Source organism: Ptychodera flava, chromosome 13 (assembly GCF_041260155.1).
Source record: "Ptychodera flava strain L36383 chromosome 13, AS_Pfla_20210202, whole genome shotgun sequence".
Lineage (NCBI taxonomy): Eukaryota > Metazoa > Hemichordata > Enteropneusta > Ptychoderidae > Ptychodera > Ptychodera flava.
This window is the reverse complement of record NC_091940.1, coordinates 5,953,637-5,976,432: the sequence shown is the minus strand read 5'-3', so window position 1 is coordinate 5,976,432 and position 22,796 is coordinate 5,953,637. Positions and strand designations below refer to the sequence as shown.

The 22,796-nt window shown below is 35.7% G+C and overlaps 1 protein-coding gene across 1 annotated transcript; it reads left to right on the top strand.

The window, feature by feature from the left end:
* Positions 1-1,627: 1,627 nt before the first annotated feature.
* On the top strand, positions 1,628-22,653 carry LOC139147225 (sphingomyelin phosphodiesterase 5-like). Its single transcript, XM_070718241.1, has 8 exons — positions 1,628-1,995; positions 9,563-10,489; positions 11,354-11,429; positions 11,670-11,816; positions 15,156-15,245; positions 15,847-16,100; positions 16,973-19,372; positions 19,513-22,653. Exons 2-7 carry the CDS (start codon positions 9,629-9,631, stop codon positions 17,060-17,062), a joined length of 1,518 nt encoding a protein of 505 aa, XP_070574342.1. The 5' UTR covers positions 1,628-1,995; positions 9,563-9,628; the 3' UTR covers positions 17,063-19,372; positions 19,513-22,653.
* The last annotated feature ends 143 nt before the right edge of the window (positions 22,654-22,796 follow it).

Genomic DNA, 22,796 nt, shown 5'->3' with positions numbered 1-22,796 from the left:
ATAATATTATAGGTGTTAAAACAAATTAGTTCTTTTGCTTTAATACTAAAATAATGCCAAATGCAGTTGAATAACGTCAACTCATGGTCTCTTTTACAGTGACCTGTGGTTTCAAAATTTGCCATCACGGTGCACGAATTAAATTTGTCAAGGTTGTAGAGTTTAATGTATTTCCTTTAAAAAGTCATTTACTGTCAGACATGACAACTTCGCCATATTTTGCAACTGAAAGAATGTTCACCTATACAGCTATATAATTACATTTCACAAAACATTGTTTGAAACGTTTTGCCCTCCCCCAAATAAAACACAACGAAACCAAGGGGGAGGAGGGAACGGGGGACTACCATGGTAAGTACATGATGACTGTTGTCAACGTATTAGGCCTATGGCACTTATTTGTATGAGGGCTTTGATCTTGGAGGCGGAAGCGAGTCACCTCCGTGGCTTGATCTAGATGCGGCAGTACCAAAGACACAACCTTGCTATGCTTGGGCATCGCGCAAGCCGCACGACAGAGGCGCGAGGCCCAAGCCGCACTTACCAGCCCACCACTGCAGCTAAGGGAGCCGTTATTATTTACGGCTTGGGGTCACAAAAAAATTTGAAAGCTACAGGAGGGTGCTCAAAATGTGAGAGAAAGAACTGAAAGAAGGGGGATTAATCAATTTTGAATGCAAAATGAATTGAAACACTTCTCAGATTGCACCATTTCACACACCAATTTCTCAAATTTTTGATGTGATAGGGGTGCACCCCCTCTCGCGCTCTCCCCTTGGGGTGTTCTAACAATTTTACTTAAAGACACAAATTGAAAACGCCTCTCATATTGCACCATACTTCACCATTGCACACATCAATTTCTCAATTTTTTCCACAAAAGAAACCTCCTCTGACACTTTCCTCAACAGCCTATCCCGTGTTCTCTCCCCTGTACCTTCAAATTCTGCCCTGTCGGATATCTTCGTGAAAACCCTGCCATGATACAAATCCAACGTAAACAATACTGTAATTGTTGAATACTGGTTATAACGTTAGTTTTTATATCTACATTTTGTTGTGACTTTGAATTTTATTTTGTTGGTTTCACCTTTTTCAACCGTCATGAGATAACCGATGATACATGTAATCCAGCAGGTACACCAGGATATGAAGTCTTTAACACTTAGGCCTACTAAGCTAATTGCTGTATTTTTGCAAATTTTACAATAACATGTCTTGATATTTGACTTTTCTGAATTGGGGAGGGGGTCAGTCAAAATGTCTGTGTTAGAGAGGGGGTTACTCAAATTCATCAGGGTTGACAGGGGGATTACTCGAAATTTCAGTTTCCGATGAAATTCCTCTGACCCCCAACCGGTAAATAATGACGGCTCCCTACATGGAGACTGGGGAGCAGGTCGTCGTGGGGTCAAACTACCTTGCCAGTACTACCTTGATACCATACCAGTAATACAAAGAGAAAACCGCTCAATGTTTCCGTGGCATATTAAGTTGTGCGGCTAGCAAATATTCGCTGTACAGGTTCATTGCCAAGAAAACAGTAGAAACCCCGGGAAATCGACTTGTCCCATTCCCTATTTCTGAATCCGCTTGTATGACCTTGTGTGATTGTTGGTAACGACCTGAACTCTTTTCTAGAGCTAGTTCTACATCACGTATACTGGCCTACATGGTAGATATGGCCTGCTAAACATCAGTGACAGTGTATTAGTTTTTGAATTTGTGCGGCCGAAATAATCGAAGTGGTCCATTGCGCATTAGAGTATTACGTTTGTATTTGATAAAGGGTGTGACTGGACTCTGGAGCGGGTCACAAGAAGGGGTGTAAACGTACACGGATATCGCGGATATGTATATACAACTGTAGATTGACAGGGATACGTACATGTAGATCGAATGTACGAACGCGAAGCACTGCCACTGTCAGTCATGTCAGTGACGTCACGCCGTCCTAATGTACTTGGTAACGTGTAAACTTCACGCAGCGCACAGGTAAGCCCTTGGCCGACTGTCCTTCATGCATTATTACCTTTTTACTGGTCAGTTTGCAACAAAACCACATTCCACGTTGTTTGAAGGTCATGATTTACAGCAATCATGGTTCAGCGCGCGGTAGACAAGATGAGCCATGCCACATCAGTATGTAGCTTGCTCGTATTTGTGAGAAAACTCGCTTGACATACTACACAGTCGCTTGTGGTTCGATACACGGCGAATGCCGCTGCGCTGAGGCTTCCAGCAAGAGATGCTGGACGTCGTAAGCTGGGGCCGGACGGCGCGTCGCGTCGACGGTCCCGTCCGGTCAAGTATGCGTGTAGGCTTGTACTAGGGATATACCATTAAATATCACGGGGTGCGTGCATTGGGGAAACATGTCAATACAGGAGGACATGTTGTTGAACAAATTCCAGACCTTCTGCTTTTACGTATATATCACCATGATTAGCAAATGCATAAATGAACGTCTAAAGAAAAAGTATGTATGCCCTATCTATATTATGTATTGAAGGGAAAACACACACCATTTCAAATGGTTTATTCTTACTGTGAGCATTCAGCATCACTCGATAAGTGCAGTGTAGTCGAATGTCTGTCAAGTGTAGCGATGAGGGCACGGCCTTTACCACCTGGCTTTGTCCTTCCATGGATGTAAAAAATAGATTTTCCTTTGAACATCAAGGACAGCAAGCAGCTGGAGTTAAGAAGTGCATTCACACTCACAGGTAAATTATTGAGCGAGCACAGTGCGAGGTCGTTGTACCGGTATCTGTGCTGACCCCCATACAAAGTATCAGCTTGTGATCTACGGCTAATCTTGGTGCCCGACATCGAACACGGGTCTTTGCTTCTGTTTTGTGCAACAATTTTGTTTCTGGGACCGGACACATGGTATGAGACCGCTGTGCCTGCAGCTAAAGACATATATGGAACGTCTCTGTAGACGCTGTACCCACTGGTATGTGATATCACGGTTACTCTACGTGGGGTAGAGCATAGACTCGAGAGAAAAACTCTCGAGGGTCTATGGGTAGAGTAACCGTGGCGATATGGAAAATCTGATATTTTATGCTACAAATGATTAACTTGATTTGAAAGTCGGTAGAAATACATAACTTCATGGACTGAGTTGTTAAATATTTCCTGGTATATTGTTCAGTGTAGCATTACAAATACTTCCTCCATTAGATCCAAATTTTCTTTTCTTAGATTCCACATCATCATCATTGCGAAATTACAATCAGATCTCAATTCTCTTCTTCATCTTCATCACAGATCTTTTGTGTAGCAGCATTTTTTGCCAACAATTATATAATTACCATCTTTTTCTACCCTGAGCCTCCTACTTGCAAGAGATGGCACAATTTGCTCAAAATGTTTGAAAACTTCCTTTTCTTTGTATCTGCAATATGTTTGTTGTAGACAATATCTTCATTTTGCTGCGTTATTTTCTAATAAAACAGTTTTCCTTGTTGCTTCAGTCATGTACACAACTGTGTTACCTTTACTGCACCTGCTGGGTAAGGTTGTATGCATATGGCTCAAAATATATCGTACTTTAAACTCTAAGAGTCAGGTATCTGTGGGGATTTAGTTGAGTTTTTATGCAACTTAAATTTGCTCATGCTATATTCAGGCTGGTAGTCTCCCTCAAAACAGCTTGGCCAGGGAGACTACTACAGACTGGATGACGGTTTTAATATTACTGTCCGATCCTGGTATGTGATATCATGGTTACTCTACATGGAGTAGACTAACCGTGGTGAGAGAGCTTGGACATTTTTGTCAGCCTTTAGTTGGAAACTCATTTAGAGTAAGAATTAAACAGGTGTGCTATGTATGTAATACCACTTGGCAATTTTCAATGGCAGGGAAAATATATTTCAAAATTTTGACTAACAGGTTGTTGAATGAAATCAGCAATTCGGTCTAGGAAATTATTTCGGGAAGTTTGAAAACAAACATGTCAAGATGACATTGAAAGAGCAACTTTACTTCTGCCAGAAAGATAAACTATGACTTAGAAATGCCACAGTGCAATAATTTCAAACTTAAAACGTTCAATCATTGTGTCACCAAATAATCCTTCCTCATAACAAATCTCATCCAATTTTCCATTGACTTCTGCGTTATTAAATGTTAAATATGCATTCAAAACAATTATTGTCATTTGTCAATGTTTGACAACTTTAACAATTGTGATTTATGCAGTAATATATCAGGAGACAGCAACTAGTTGACCTTTGACCCTTACAGTGACCAAAGGTCCTTTGATAAGAGTGGAGGAGCAAAGTATAAGTGTAAACTGTAAAATTACAAAATGCTGTTGGTATATTTATTGTAACTGCCTATTGTGCATAAATCACTGATTGCATGATTTATCATTATTTTTCATTGTTGAAAAATTCTGGGTATATTTTAATTGGAAACAATTGAAATTAGTGTTCACTATGAAATAATTTCAGAATTAGAAATGATAATACTTAAGACCATTGTCTGTTGGTTATTTACATCAAAATGCTACAACTACTGGTATGCAATCTCTCTTTGACAAAGATATCTTCAGACAACATTAATATATTAATTTCAAGTCATAAAAACTAAATACAGTACTGCTGATGGTTATTTGATTACTGAAAATGGTTCTTTGATAAATAGTGATCTGTTCAGTTGATTTAACAATTATATTTTCCAACTGTTTCAGGTTGGCTTGACGTGTAAAATCTCTAACTTGATCTATAATCTTTGTTGATATGATTGTGTACTAAGCTGGTCAAACCTATTATTCATCTTTGATAAGCTAGCTGTTCTCAAAATGGACCAATCACTCTGGTTTGGCTCTTCCAATTTCAAATGCTGTTTTGTCGTGGAGAAGTATAGCGTTTTATAGTTTTAGACACAATTTTATAGATATCAACATGGTATCAACTCCTTGGATGAGAGAACTATTGCATGCAAATGTATACATGTGATTACTCACATCCATTCAAAATCTTTTCATGACCAAAATAATTGGGACAAATTTAATTATTTAATGTGCATGTAGATGATAGAAAGTTTCCATCACTCATGGAAACGGTTTGACACATGGCGCCTCAATAAGCCTTGCATATCGTGTCACATGCAATTATGTATTGGAACTTACATGTATACACCATGTCACTTTTTTGCCTGCACATGCATGTAGATTAAAATATTTCAATGTCATCCTAACAACAAAGATATCGTAGTAGACTATGATGCGCAAATGAGAAAGTAACACTGAGTTGAATTCTAGAATGGGACATGGCAACCAGGCTACTCTATGAAATGTAAACTTCATGTGTTAAAATTTATCAATTCTTCGCACAGTGCAGGGCCAGCTGAACCAATGACATCAATTTTTGAATATAGAATAATTCCACCTCATATCCAATCTTATTCTAGACAAGTCCAACACCTATAAATTCAAAAATAATACGTAGAAGCTTTAAATTTTCAAAATGATTCAAGCATTGAGCAAACTTTAGGATGGTATAGATCCCAATGACTGATGAAATTAATTACAGATTGATAATAGGTAATCTTTTACCATTGCAATAATTGTTCATTTATTCAGAAAAGACAATTTGGATATATGGTTGTCAACCATTTGGTCATCTGGGGATATTTTTTATCAGTACAACTGGTGGTATCTCACTGCAGGTAATTTGATTAGTTATGATTTTGGAAACAAATTAATTTGACATTATTGACAATGTAATGCTTCCACTAATCGACTCTGTGACGGTACTGGTGTACTGTTTTATTGTTGTGGTTGGCGCATGAAAGTAGTTAAAATTTTACAGTCATTGTATCATAATTTTCCTGTTGATGTAGCGGAGTATGAATTTAATTAATTCATATTTACCAATTCATCCATCTGAGTACTCTAAGATCTTGCTGGTCATTTTTGACTCTTCAAATTCTAGAATATAGATGCTGCGATGCCGCAGGTACATATAAATTGTAATGTTGTTTGGTTGTCAAGAACAAGAGCAGCCATCGGAAGTTCGCCCTCGTCTGATATTTTCCTTATGAGAACGCTACGCCCAATGCACTTATGTGTAGCAGAGATTCGGTGCTTTTAAACATTTGAACTTAGAAATATAAATTTTGTCTTTCCATCTGTTTCAGTGTACAACACATGCTACAAAATTGAATACTTGGACACTCCCCAAAACATAGCTGAACATTGTAGACTTTGCATAACATTCATGAAATATTAATTTCGATAGTCATTCAGGGCAATGACATTTAAAGATGTGACACAGAAGACATCATTCAGTCATTGCATGCAAGAGGGCTGTTCGTAGTTGCAGGTTGAATTGTACTAAATTTAGCTGCACGTGTGCGACATCAGACACTACTGCTTGAAATACCAGTGTTGCATGCATGGTTGTTGCAGCTTGTAGTCTGAGCCATTAGTTAGTTTTTCTAGTGTTCATGACAACATTGTCAGTCTATTATTAATTTTTTGTATCATTTTTACATGCACAATTTCCAAAAATGTGACGTAGATTCATGGACAAATATTTATTTTTACATTTAATAAGAGAACTTAGCAGCACTGACAAACAGCCGAATTGTATCATTCATGTAATTTTTTCTCAGCATAATAAGCTGGTAGATAAATACAATATCTCTCTTCGACAAATGATCATTGATGGCATCGGTGACATGGGGCCTTAGTTAGTGACAACTACCTATCTGACTTACAGATTGATATATGGCGGGTGCCACATGTGGGGCAGGATGCACTTACTATTTTCGAAACACCTGACATCACTTCTTGGTCTTTTGGCCAGAGGTCCATATATCTTTCTTTCATGAATTTGACTTTGTTTGTGTACCGTCTATTTACTGTCTGTTCTGTGCTGTTTTGTGTCCATGTTTACAACTATTGTCTTACAAATTTTGACCTAGTGTTATTGGATTATGGATTGGTATGATTGCAATTATTTCATCAGCTTGAATAATCTTACAGTTATGCTCAACGGAAAGTAGACGATGAGATTAAATGATACCTTACTCAATTACTAATTTACATCAGACACTTTATTTCTAAAACTACACTAGTACCTCACAATATTGCTTGCGAGCGGCAAGTTCTCAAAGACAAGAATAACAAATACCAGACCTAAATGATTCCTTAACATAACAGTCGCTTGCCTGCTTCTCTGCCGACATGAGTGCCTTATCTCTTTCCACTGGTTTATTGCCGTAATCTTATACCACGATACTAATTACACAGCGACAAAAGACAACTGTAAGTTGGCTGAAGCATGAAGTAACATATGTGCCTCTCAAAGAGATATATAAAAAGCAAATAATGAAACATCTTCATCATTCATGAATCAAACGTTTTGTCTGAAAAGCTCTTGCAAAGATATCTTGAGACAGACAATAATTATATGGTTTCTCTGGTTTGGCGAGTAAATCTTGTAGAGGATTATACAAATCTGTAATTGACCCTCATCAATTTTGAGCCATTGAATAACAGATAGACAAAGTCTCATTTGATTGGATATAATAAACACAAAACGTTAAACATCCCAATCAAATGTACTTGGAAGAGTATGCATGAGAATAGTTGCACCACTGTTTGACTGCTAGAAGAGATACACAGAACAGTGGACACATAGACAGTATTTCACATTAATCATCAGTAGCTTAGGAATTGTAAAGTTGGCGATATGGTACATAGCTAGAGACCCCCATGCGTGATAACATTGCCAAATTAAGTCAGTTGTATCCAAATGTTTTTGTCCACACTTATCTTCACTCTAGCACAAATTACAGAGTGGCAGTTGATTGTAACATTTTCACCACCATGGTTTGGCAAAATACCCATTGTTATCAATTGTAAGTGTGAACCTGTTTTACAAAGAATTAGGGGGGGGTTAGGTCGAGGCATTTTCATACAAAGAATTAGGGGTAATCAATTTTAAGGCATTTTAGTGTCAAAGAAAATGAAAATTGGCAAAAGCACTGAGAAGTCATGATTTTAAAGATTGAAAAATCCAATCTACTTGACACTTACTGAGCAGTGTCTCAACAATGTCGGCCGGTCTACCCCGGCGATGATGTTCATTTCAGCAAGAACTACAGTTGTCTTTTTGTCGCTGTGTAATTAGTATCGTGGTATAAGATTACGGCAATAAACCAGTGGAAAGAGATAAGGCACTCATGTCGGCAGAGAAGCAGGCAAGCGACTGTTATGTTAAGGAATCATTTAGGTCTGGTATTTGTTATTCTTGTCTTTGAGAACTTGCCGCTCGCAAGCAATATTGTGAGGTACTAGTGTAGTTTTAGAAATAAAGTGTCTGATGTAAATTAGTAATTGAGTAAGGTATCATTTAATCTCATCGTCTACTTTCCGTTGAGCATAACTGTAAAGGTTTAAAAGTATAATCTATATCACTTGCTATTAATATCAAACAAGAATTTCTTGTTTTTTTTCATCATTCTTCTTTCAAGTCTTTGCTGTTGTATTGTACAAAGTATTTTTCCAGGCTGGAGCCATGTTTCACCCACTGTATGCAGTATACTGTACTTGTTATAATGTCACTTGCCAGTCTTGCTGGCCTTATTTAACGGATGGACTTCTGTTTACTATATTTACAGGCAGTGGCATATGTTGCCATTATATCTGTATGATATCCTCTATTCATGACGTGTTTTCATTCATTTGCCATAGATTCGACTCACCTGTTTTCATGTCACTCAGTGTATGTTAAAAATAAATTTTCAAAGAGGACTTAAAGGTCATCTTTTGTGGGGGCACACCATTTTTCAACAAGCTAAACTGCAGTGTCAAGCATTTCTTGCAGAGAAAATTGTCTCATAAAATCATCGTATTTACACCTAGAAAGCTTCCACAAAATGTATTATAATTTTGTGACAAGAAAAAGACGGGAAAATAAAAAAATAAGAGTTCTCCTGTAAATTATGCAAATCTCATCTGCAGAAAGGAGTAACTTTGCTACAACACTGTGAGGTTTTGAGTGTCCAATATCTGGGTTGGACAAGAATTACTGTTGACATCTTGTGAATATCTCTGTACTGTTTCCTGTCCTAACAAATATCAAAATGTATTTGATGTGTATGCTGTGATGTCATTGGGAAATTATTAAGATTTCACTGGGCTCCCATTAGTGTTTGTAGGAAATTCGGAAAATGCCGAGTGGTATGGGTCAGTGTCAAGCGGTGCAAGGGACACTGACAGAAACATAATGTGTATTACAGATCAGTTGACTCTTTGTTTCTCATTTTGCATACTGACGTAGTGTTGCACCCAGTTTATGATAATTTATGTAGACACATATATATGACACATGCCTATAAATAGTTTATTACCAGTCATTTTTAGTGTGTTTTAGAGCCCAGAGGTGGTACTAAGTTCTGTGCAGGTCTGTAACATGGAAAATTACCATTCAGAAATCAATGGGCACACCATGACACTGCAACTGTTTTCACAGTCAGAAACAGCATTCATTTCTATGTTGCTCTCTTTATAATCCATTCCTTTTTTTTAATCCAGGAGCTGACCTAAGGAATCAGCTGGATTTGATCCCAGAGTGAGCCAAGTTCCGCTGTACTTGCCAATATGTCAACTAAAATCCATACCATGCTGGAGAAACAAAGGTTTCCAAACATTTTGCTGAGTATTTTACATGCAATTGCTGAACTATTTATACGACAAGCACTGTGGACAGTGGATAAACTGATGGTCTATTTTCATCCAGTTTCTGAAGAACGAAAAAAGCCAAATGTCCACATTCTAAAAAGCTCTATTCCAGTACTCATTTGGGGAGTCTTATTTATCCTCAGTGTTATTTGTGCATTGCCATGGTTACCACTGTGGCTTTTTCTCCAAAGCTGGAGGAGACCCTATCACATTTCTTACGGCAAAGAAAGGGCAAAATTTGAAGATGTGTCGATCAAGGACGAGTTCACCATATGCACTGCAAACTTGTGTATGATAAGTGACTTTATAGCCCGGATGAGCAATTTAAAAGACATTTCCAAGCGAGTCAATGAAATTGGAAAGCGGATCACTTTATCTCAGGGTGGTACCACTATGAATTCAACACAAGACAAAGCTAATGGAACTAAATTGACTAATGCAAACCCAAGCAAGTCTTTCAACCAGCACACCAATGCAAAGAACGATTTTCACTACGGAATTTCAGAAACATTTCCTCCAAATGTTGATTTTCTGTGTTTACAAGAAGTCTGTGACGATGGATTCCCTGTGGGTCAGAAGCTGTCCCAGCACCTCCATAGCTGTGGCTATGATTACATCCTTTATGACATCGGACCTTACCAATGGAAATTAAATCGGTTTCTTTTGAACAGCTGGCTTGCCTTTGCCAGTAAATATCCAATAGTTGATGTGGAATTTCGGCCATACACTTACAAATGCTATGGCCATAGCGTTGCATCCGTTGGCTTGCTACTTGTCAAGGTTAGTGTAACAGCATAACATTATGTTCAGAGTTCAGTGAAATATTAAAGTATGTACACACCCCAGTATTTTGCATAGACATTGTCTCCTTTCTTTCAATAAATTACTATGACAACTGCATTCGCTTCCACTATTTATGCAAATCTCAAATTTGGACACAGTACTTCTGGCCTGTCCCTTGAAGTCTTTTTGGTCACAGTACTATTCCATCTTTTATTGTCTATTAGGGTAGTATGCGCCTCAAAAATGAAAGAATTAAACTTATGCTCAACATTTGCTCAAATTTTTATCAGGCAAACTTTCAACAATTCTCTTTCAAACTCAGGAATAAACAACTAAAGGTCACCTTGCAAATTTTGCTACAATTACAACTTTTGCTACAAATTACCCAATATTTATCAATATTTTAAATTTAAAATGGCCGCCATCTTTGTGTTAACTCTGTGGGGAATAATAAAAATCTCAATTTTCGAAAACCTAAAGCAGGGTTCGAAAACCTAAAGCAGGGAAAATTTTTCTCTCTCCAAGAGCTTTAAAATGAACCCCCAGAAGTGGTAGATCAGAAACGAATTGTAAAAGTTTGGAAGTCCAAATATCTGCAGTGCCAGAGGTGCATTCTACCTTAAGCTAGACTGATATCTGACATTGATGGTAATTTCTGATTTAAAGCATACAGCAAAACAACATCAAATTACAGTTGTTGATCATTTCTCATTGCATTTCAAAATGAAATAAATAAAATCCCAGAATGGAATCCAATAGGCTAGCTAGGTGTGTTAGAATTGTTCATCTTGTTTCCACAAATATTTTGAATAGCAACAAACCTTTGATCACCAACACTTTACATGTCATGATTGTTTCAAGGTCTACCTAGGAAAAAGAGAAGATGGGAAATCTCTGGTTGGAATTATTGCAAATACTCATCTGCAGTCCTATGTTGGTAAGATCTGACTCCGGATTCATAGAATTTCCATATAACAATTCTATCTCTCAGACTACTGCTGTTTGCTAGACTATATTGCCTCATTAGATGTACTTCCCAAGCAACCAAGTAAGACTCTTATCAGGTTGTCTGATTGGTTGTCATGACTTTGCAATGTGCAGTGTTTCCTTCTACAACAGAATTTAGGTTTGGAGTAATTTCCTTCAGGATATGAAAACATACAAAATCTCTCCACAGATCCGGAGAAGTCTGATCTCCATGTGTACCAGCATGACTCCATATTGAAATGGGAAAAAGAATTCCGTGAGAAGACTCTCAAGTCAGATGAAGTTTGTAGCTTTAGTTTTCTGTGTGGTGATTTCAACTGTGACAATATGTCACCAGGTAAGTCCATGTATTGAATACAACTTTGTTACACTCTCCAAAATATATGAGAATGAGAGAGTGCATCGCATACATGTACAACTGCCTACCCATAATGTTCCATAGGGTTAGAGTATGGCATTTCATCGTGGCGGATGGCCGTTAGATTTCCTCTTGATCAGCTAAACAACCTATGACTATGGCATGCATATCTATCTAATAAATATTTCAAAAAGATAGAGTATTACAGTGTGAATACCGAGATTTGCATCATAATATCTAATCCAAAGTGGCTGATTTGTTTTTTGGTACTGATGGCACATTCACTTGCCTTTAATAGAATTGCTTAATCCTGGTAAATTTACAAAAAAATCATTAATTCTGGATCAAAGAATTATAATTATATTTCAATGTCCACTTCTGTAATACATATTCTGAAATATAATCAAAATCATCTACTTGAGGAGCTACTCTTCTTGTCATGCTTTTTATTTCAATTCACATCGTAAAGTGTCACTTTCTTGCTACCTTTAGACTTGCTGGTAATAGATGTTGTTTTCACCTTTCAGTTTTCCAAATGTTATTAGACAGGAAAGATCCCTCAGCTTGTCAGGCTAGACACAGTAGAGTAGATACCAGTGTAACATTTAGTGAGGGAAATGTTTATGTGAAAGGCAGACATAGGAAAGACCATTTACTGTAGGATATCGATCTGAAAGTATGAAGCTTGTCAGTTTCTGAGGTAAGGATATTGTAGTGAATTTTCTACGCTAATTTGAAAATACAGGAAGAAAGATGAGTTTTGCTTTATTTTAAATTGTCACAATAGTATGGAAGTGTATCTTAGGCACTCACTGTGATGCCTTGCATTTTGTAGAATTTCTACCTTCCTAAAAGTGGTTCAGGTGACTACTACAACTCAAAACAGGGATTTTGTTCATTATGGTGGATGACATGAAGATAGTTTATCTTGACAATGGTATTCTCAGAAGTAAATAGTAGTAATCAAGGTAGAACAGAAAGAATATGAGTCATGTTTTATCATTCTGAGTGAGTGAGTGAGTGAGAAGAGAGAGAAGAGTTAGAACACACAAATAAACTCATACAGATGCAAATTAAATGAAAAACTAAAGAGGTAATTACATTTGAGATCGTTCTTTCAGCTGAATAAGCTAAAATGTTCAAACATCTAGAGCTCGTTTACATCAAAAAGATATTGATAAGTTATCATTTGCGATGTATTTTGTTTACCACATCGGACGCTTACCAAGCTAAGCATCCAAGCACGCACTTATAAAATCAAAGGCAAGTTCTTGGATATTTCGTATTCTTGTGGTTGTTGAAAGTTGTGGTTGTTATCTTGTAAAATACAAGAAACAAACCCAGTATCATCTAAGTTAAATAAAGTAACAGCGAAATGTACATTAACCTTATCAAATACTGTTGTCCAAAAAGCATCTCTCAATTCAGTAGTGTCAATACAGGAAGTGAGCAAGTGGGTTAAATGATTTTCTACAGCACACTGACATTTCGTACATAGAAGTTCTGCTGGTAACACAAGAGCTGCTACAATTCTATAAATAGTAAACTGTGATGCGGGAGGCTACGTAATACAGTATATAAATAAAGAGGTTTGATATTTTTGTGTAGTTGAGAAAAAAGAGATAAATCTTCTCTTCCTTCAAGCCTTTGTCTCCAAGCAGTACCGGTATACTCTTTTTCATTAAGGTAAAGGACGACGAATTCGGACGCGCACACGCTTTAGAACGTTTCTGCGCAGATTTAACTCCAGCCTGCCGCAAATTGGTTATTTTGTAGCGCATGTATTTAACATCACCTGTCATTGTTGAAATTGCGCTTTTACCTAATTTTTTGACCCAGTGTCTTAGAAATACATGTGACCTATACCCTTGTCATATTTTGACCCCCTAGGAAGCTGGTTTTTATTCAATTTGAGCGTAAAATTAACATTTCTCTCCCATTTATATGGTGCAAATTACCCATTCACCTTGAGATATTGTAAAAAGTAGCGTGGTGACACCCTTTTATTAAAAGTGTAAACTAAATGGTATTATGTCAGGAGTTTATTCGCCAAGTTTGGTCAAAATGACACCATTCAAAGCGACAGGAAGAAAGTTTGAAAATTATGTAGTGATACAATTTCGATATTGTCATTTTGTAATCGATTCTTATGTCAAAATTTCTTCACAAACATCATGAACACTATACATTCGATAGATATGGATCTTAAGTCTTGGTATTTATTAAAATTAACTCATTTGCTAAGCGTTTTATGATTGCTTTCTTTAGTTTAAGTGAATTATATCATTTTTATGTATTTCTAACGACGCCATTTTAACGTCCGTTTCCATGGAAACAAGCGTGGTGACCCCCATTTTTTATTTCATTTTTGCACTTGCACAACTTCCAAGAATATTTGTGCAAAGTTTCAAGAAAATGACACCACAACTTAATTTTGACGTAATTCGTAGTACTTCACCTTAATAGCTTCCTTTACAATACTTTTCCATATTGCTTTTGGAGAAAATACCCTATTGCAACAAAATTCATCAAAAAACACGGAAGGTTGTACTTTGACAAAATTGTCGTAATATCAGGAAATATACATTTTCTAATATCTGAATTATCAGTTACAAAGCATTCCAAAAAAAAAACAGTTTGCAATTATCAAATACTTAGCTTCAACTGATATCAATCCTAAAGCACTTAAAGCTAAGTCAGTGGGTGTTCTGGGAGGTAAACCTTGGATAACTTTGGCAGCACAACACTGACACTTTTCAAGCATTTGCAGTTCAATATTTGTAATAGTCCGTAGCTCACATTAGTATGTAAGGCTGCTGGAAGACACTTCCGTGCTTACAATAGGATTGAGACCCTGTGGTCCAATGCTAACACTACGCAAAGATTTGTATAATTAAACATCATGATCTAGCTTTTATACAAGCTGAAAGTGTATGTTCCATTGTTGATGTGTTTGTGATTTGCATACAGATTCATGTCATTGACTTCTTCAAGACAACAGTTATACAGAGAAATATTTGATCATTCTGAGTGAGTGAGTGAGCGAGCGAGTATGTGTGTGTATATATATATATATATATATATATATATATATATATATATATATATATATATATATATATTATATATATATATATATATATATATATATATATATATATATATATATATATATATATATATATATATATATATATATATATATATGCTCATGACATGAGAACTATATTGTAACAAACAGCTCAGGTCATTTCTTATTCCTAATGTCTTTTTAAAAAGATTGTACTGTTTTGTTTCCCTTTTTCCCTGTGTTGATAGGTGAGAAAGGAAGTTGGACACATGAACTCTTTGATGTCTATCATGATGTTTGCAGAGAAAAACCCGGCAAGGATTTTGACTGGACAGTGGGTAAGTCAGAGTCTAGAAAATAAGGAATTGTCTTACTGTAATTATGTGGAAACTTGTGATCAGCATGTAAAATATTCTTTGGTGAACGAGAGAGCTTTAATGAGTTGGTCCTGTATCAAGTTGGCTCAGAGGGCATGCTCTGAGCATTTTCTTTCAAGTTTATTATTCAAAATGACCTCTCCATGCATGAGTAATAAGAAGACTAGATCTGCAGTGTGTTAGTACTATCTGAAATACTAGTCAGTCAATCTTAGATGTTCATGTCCAAAATAGGCGTACCAATATCTACCATAAGTGTGACTAATATGCTTGATAATCCTTATAACTTGGTCACTCCATTTCCCTGTAAACAGGTCCACTCTCAAAACTGAAAACAAGAGGTTTAGGCCAAACCATTATGGTGAAAGGGTTAAGTGTGATCAGCATGAAGAACTACTGTGGTAGTGAAGTGCTGATGACTGAGTGAAAAGGTTTTGATGCACAGCATATTACCAGTATAATAGTTTCTCATACCTTTAATTAAGTCAATAGTTGTCCCAAGTAGAGTTCAATTATTATTAACCAGTAAAATTATAAAGCTGATTCTGTTTTGTCACAAAAGGCACAGAGATGAGGCTTCCTAGTGTGAGAGAAGATGAAGTTTCCACTCCAGAGAAATTGAAAAAAGTGTTGGAGGACAAATACTTGAGAGCAAAATACTTCTTGGATGGAAATATTCAGATATCCATGACAGAGGAAATAAGCTGGACAAGTGGACCGGAAAAAGAAGAGTTCACCTCTGGCAAACGGAAATTATCTCCGGTTGAAGGGAGAAGGCGGATTGATCATGTCCTGTATGCAAGACAATTCCCTGTAGTGAGTTGTGCTATCAATGATTTTAAGTATGCTATAGTCTGAATTTAAGAGTTTTAATAGCAGTGGGAAACAGCTGACTTAACTCATAAAAAGTGTAATTGTCATTTATTTCAAGTAGGGTATACTTATTTATTAATGGTTATTACAACAGAAAGTAGACCAGATGATCATTCAGAAACATTGGAAATTTCAACATACTGAATTGTATGAAGTCAATGTCCTTTGTCAATTATGTATCTGTTGAAAAGTTTGTTAGCTTGATGAGATCTTTGATACCTGCATGATGAGAAGTGATCCACAAAAAATAATGTGCACTCTTCCCACAGTCAGACAAGATAAAGAAAACCAGACAAATTTTCTGATATCTTCTAGAATATATGCTAAATAGTATACAATGTACAAAGAAACAAGTTCATTGACAATGTACTGAACAGCACGACAGTGCTGTTTCTGTGGTGTCATTATGCATGCAAGCTCATTTCATTTAAAAGTGCCAATTACTGCTTTTCTGCCTGTCCCTTCCAGGGTTAGATGTATACTGCGGGAAGAGTCCGCAGTGCCACCTATTTGAAAATGACCTTTTCCCTAAGTCAAAAGTTGTTTGCACAAACCATAAATCTCAGCATGTCGTGCTTTGACGTTTTAATCATATCATGAACTATTAGCAAAACATCAAAAATAATTATTTTCTCCATTTGATATTCAACACATATCTTAATAGAAGTGAAGATGTATTTACAATATATATGTAGAGCTTGCCTTTTTCCCTATTGATAAATCCTAATTATTGGTATCTCTGCAAATTTATGTAACCTTTTTTTCACAAATACTCTAATAACATGTAGTATTCCATTTTGTTCTGTTTTCTATAGACGGTGAAGCAATATCTGTTTGTAACTCAGCTAGCTGGTTTGACAGACCACATACCAGCGTGTATGACATTCTCACCAGAAGTCAAGTAGCAAGCTGGATAGCCATCTGGAGTGACTGCGTTCCTGTGGGTCAGGTCGTAGGTTGCTGAGGGAAAAGTGAATCCTGTCTTTCATGAAAACAGGCAATACTGGCAACTGAAATAGCAATTTTCTCAGAATTCTTAAGGATTTTGGTTTACACTAGTCTTTAAAAGAATTTGTGTTAATTTACATATCACAGATGATTTACTGGGTATGTGTAAGTCCATTGTGTGAATTGGAGAGCCTATAAAGCAATGAAATGTGAACACTTCTTACAGACTTGTATCTTGATGATACCTTTAATTTTCTGAAGTGCGCCCTCAGTGGCCAAAATTATTTTATCTTCACCTTTTAAAGTCTACCAAGTGGTTTACATATCATGCATATGAAATTGATAAGCGTTAATGAAATATCCAAATGGAGTATTTACAAGATTTTTGACATGTAGGGAATATGACTTGGATACAAATGAAACATTCTCCTTCTGTTCCCTGATATGGCTATACTACTAAACGTTTCAAATTTCTCGTTTCACAATGCAATTTTAGAAATCATCAGTACTGAGTGGTGTTAAAAACGTCACAATATCTTTCTTTATTTTTACGCGACAAGAATGCATGTAAGTATTTCCGTATGAATTAATCGAATTTTGAGAAGTCTCTTTGATGTTGCCGCAGTTTTTGAAAGAAAAATGAAGATAATCAGGATAGTTTAGTTTCAGTTGCAGAGTTTACTTACTATTTGTTGATATACTGCAGAGAAATAAGAGATAACAAATACAATTTTTTTGGCATTAATTGATTGTACTCTTGGTAATTGAAAACACCTTGCTTCTCATACTTTTGTAATTTTCAAAATTGATGCTGCAATGAAACACTTTCATTACACTTGATCTCTGAATGTCCATAAAGTACTGTAAAACCAGGATAAAAACAAAGAGTGATATCCAGGTTTAAAAATGTGTAAAATATGAATTGATATGTCAGAACAAGAAGCAGCAGCGTTATTTTGTCCCATCTCAAATTACATGTAACTGTCTGTAATTTATAATCATACCATTTGGATAGATGGTGTAAAATGTTGTATTATTGGTCACTGGAACATTGATTGCAGCACAGAATAACATTTATTGAAGTGATTTCATTGTATTGTATATTGCTAACAAGCAGGGTGTTGATATTACTACATTCTACAGAACGTAGCAATGGTTTGTAAAAATCTCCAAGGATGGTGACATTTAGCTCTACCCAGAAGGCTCAGCTGACGATGTGATGTGATCTTAGTCACGACAAACTGTCGTCTCCATCCAAAATTCAATGAAGCAGTCACCAAAGACCAATATCCAGCAATGTTACCAGATAAACCGTGAATTATTTACAGAGAGTACACAGTGTGTATTATGCTATCATGTATGACAATGAAAGCATGGATGTAATGGAAGGGTATTTGCTGTTGAAATCATTCTGAAGAACCTAATCATTATTGAATACTATTTTAAAAGCAACTGTAAAATTTTGTTTCTATTCATAGTTCAGTTTGAATGAACATTGAAAATGAAGGAAAAAATTTACAATGTCTTTAGTGGAATGTCTTTAGCCAGTGAAAATAGGGAACATAAATTCCAAGTGAAAATAAAGTATTCCACAGTAAGCTCTTTTAGGAAGTGCAGGTTTTAGCAAAGCAAATATGCAAATGAATAGAGTTGAAGAAATTGCAAATGGCATTTATCAGAACCACTGTGAATTGTGACACAGAAATAGCACCTTGTTTTGATAATACTATCTTTATTAGGGCCTAAAAAATACATTATGCAGTTGAGATAGAGGGATTCAGATTGGGAGAGCAGTAGGGACATATTTACTTATAGCTTCCAAAATGAAATATGAAAATTTGGATACTATGGTGGTCGGCTCCATGAAAATCATTTAGAGATAAAAAATTTATATGAAAAAATTACATTGAATTAGTAGGTACTGGGAGATGAAGTTTGCTTAATTCAAATGGACAAGTTCATTCAAAACAGCAAACAAAATGGCAACTGATATTGGTGATCATTATAGCTGGTATAAATTTATGGCGTGCAGATTTAGATTTTCCAAGTGTAAATAAATGATGCATAATAGTCTGTAGTTTATATTTCATTCATGGTTGTGATGGATTACAAGTATTTGCTAATATGTAGATTTATCCAATAAATCAGAAATTCTTTGATCTGAGAAAATACAGCACTTGAAGGTTTAATCTGGGTCAGTTTAGGGATTATAAGTCTATTTATAGAATTACATTTATGCATCAACACATGTACTGAGTTCCTGATATGTGCAGAAGCGATGCAATCTGTGATACAACTTGCAAATCAATGAAACATAATTTTTAATGACAGTCATCAGAGGGAAATTTTTTGGAGTGTTCTCTATTCTGTGCAAAAAACACATGTACTGAGTTCCTGATATGTGCAGAAGCTATGGAATCTGTGATAAAACTTGCAAATCAATGAAACATAATTTTTAATGACAGTCATCAGAGGGAAATTTTTTGGAGTGTTCTCTATTCTATGCAAAATTCTGAAGTTTTTTTCTGCTATTATATTCCAATCCAAGTGTCCGATAATCATAGTTGTCTAAAGTGATTGCATGTGGATTGAAAATAAAAATGAACAGTGAGTGTAGTAAGCTGGGATGCTGGGAATTTCTTAGCTACCTGTCTGTGTCAGGGATTTAGTAAGGCAGGATCTCTCTTCTGTCTGGTTGTTGTGTTATAAGAACAGACTTTAATGGATGTCTTTATGTTGCCGGACTTGTAAAACATTAAAATTAATGTGATGTCCTTTTGAGTGTACTTTTTCTCTGTCAGATCATCCATTTTCAGTGCAGGAGTGTTTTGTCAGCTGCTGCAGACTAGCAGATTTACCAGTTTCATGTTTTATAAATTGTGTGTGAAGACAAATTTAGGTTAATAATTGGCATCAACACTGGGCAAAACACTGAAGTTCATCAGATCTATATGCTGTTACTGATAGAATTTGGGAAGGGAATTTGCTGTGGTTTCAGTAGCATAGCTGACTGGTTATAGGGGCACAGTCATTGTATTTTTTCTGTATATTTCCCATTAAATCATATCAATAGGAAATATAACACTTTCTTGAGATTAATCATGAACTCAATATTGTCTTGCATTAATATGATAGATTTTTCGTAATCACAAACTTTTAGAATTCTTTTCTGATCTACCACTTGTTGGCGTTCACTTTAAAGTTCTTTGTGTAAGAAAACTTTTCACCCTCTTAGTTGTTTGAAAATCGAAAGTTTTATTTTTTTTCTATTGAGTTAACACAGGGATGGTGGCCATTTTGAATTTTAAATAATGGGAAAGCATGGCCAATTTGTTTCTCTAGCTCCAAAATTTGCATGGTGACCTGCGATTTTTATTCTTGATTTGAAAGAAAACAGTTAAATATTCCTTGAGGAAAGTTTGAGCAAAAGTTAAAGTTTTTCATTTTCGAGCCACATACTACCTTACTACAGGTGATTGAAATGAATTGTCACCCAGGCTTGCTTCACATCAAGTTTTGTAGTTTGTAAATTCAATACCATTCAATACTGTATTTTCAATATCTACTGTGTCCCTTTTCTTAGCTAAGGTTATTGTTAGGCTGACAACTTTTCAAAAATGTTTTTGATGCTGGACAATATGACTGCTAAAACAACACAAAATTGACCAAAAATGTGTTCAAAAGAGAATGCTCAGATGCCTTATAGAGTGTAGCCAATCTGTCCGTGTAAACCAAATATGTTACCAGGGAAACTCATTTTCAAAATTCTGGCTGGCCCTTAATGTGAAAACCTTTCTGTACCTTTGTTGTAGAAAGATGTCAATAGTTTTGAAGCTCTTTGGAGTTTTGAAAACACTTTTCTCTTTTTTAAAGAATTTTTAAGGATACTGTTTGATCTGTGCTTTTTAGAGAAAACCGTAATACTTAATTATGTTTTATGTAGAAAGATATGGTATATGGTATATGATATGGTAAGTGTGGACTTATGTTAAGCTATTGCATATGTGTATGTTTGTTTGTAGTTATTAATGATTTTCATGAACTTGTCAATGTGGTATACATGGTGTTGGACAGTTAGGGCGCCTTCCAATCCTTGGAACTCAGTCCTCTAGCATAATCACCTTTTTTGAAGGATGTTCACATCCAATAACTTTAAAAGATCTGTTGGAAAGCAACACCGATTTGTATGGAATTTTGTAAAAATATGCAAGTGAATTTTCTCATATATACAACACATATATCAAGAAGTATTCGTGCCTTCAAATCACAAACTTATCTTTTCTAAAAATTTCCATCATGGTACTGTAGTTTTTACGTACTGTTAATGTTTTCCTGCAGGGCTATGGGATTTTTCAAAGTAAAAACTGATTTATATGAAATACATATTGTTGCCATACATTGGACGCTGCAGATCTCTTCCTGTGCTCGTAAACTTTTATTACGGAGTCCAAGAAATAATCTTCTGCAGTGATTATGTTATGCCAGTTTATGGGTATAAAGACATTGCTTAATTTATCAACTTTGATTAATTTTGCAGTATTTATCACCGGGAAGTTTTTTTTGTTTACTTTGAAATGCACTGTGCAGGCTGTCATTTTGACCGTAATGATTTTAATGCACAGAAAACTTGTTCCCTGTAGATGAAGAAAAATTGCATTAGACTTGTGTCAGTTTTGGTGAGCAACACCTATAGTAGATGTAAATAGGACAAGGCCTATCTAAGAAGTGAGTCGACTCTATTTGTTTCAGCATGGTAAAATTTGATCATACGTATTCTAATCCTGTAACAAACACTTCCAGAAGTGAGCATCGGGGAAAACTGCTAACTGGATGATTGGAAAATTGTCAAACAGCAGATTCAATTTTATTGTGTAATGGCATTTTATGTACTATTTCACTCAGGCACAGGGATAATCCAGTATGCAGTGAAAATACTTTGTGAGTATTCCAGTTGACTTCATTTTGTGATATATTTCAGAGATGAATGTCAACTTTGGATTAGGCAACATCGGTCTGTTGGATTCTGTATCAAACAGCTTACATGTTACTCCAGTCTTGACATTATGGTCATCTGAAATATTACATGGATGAAATGTCTAATCAAACACTGCTTGAGACACTCAACAGATAGATAACATTGTTTTCAAAATATACAAATCTATGTGCTACCTCATGTAAACTATCGTTCATTTTTATAGCTTCACATGTTTTTCTGTTTTAGTAATCCAGATGATACCATTCAACAAATGAAATGCAATGTTTGACACAGAGACAAAATTTTTTGTTTCCATTTCACGCAAACACCATCAGATTTTGGTACTTACTCCCATTGTTTTCAAAAGGGTGGGTGATGCCAAAGACATGGTGCTGGCAGTGAAAAGGGTTAATTATTGATATCAGATATAAAACACGTAAAACATTTCTACTACGAATATATGTAACTTGACTTGGAAATCTTTATGCAATAAATGAACTCTATGAATACAATGTCGTAATGATTTTTTGGAGTGTACACAGACTTTGGGAATAAAAAGTCACTTGTGAATGATATACTGACTTAAGTCCTTCCAGTGAATATGTTAATAGTTGCTGTTAAGAATGTGATTATAATTTTATGTTTATCAGTTAAACAAGTGCCAGAAATTGTCTAGAGAAAATTGATACCTGTAAATTTGACCAAGATAATAAATT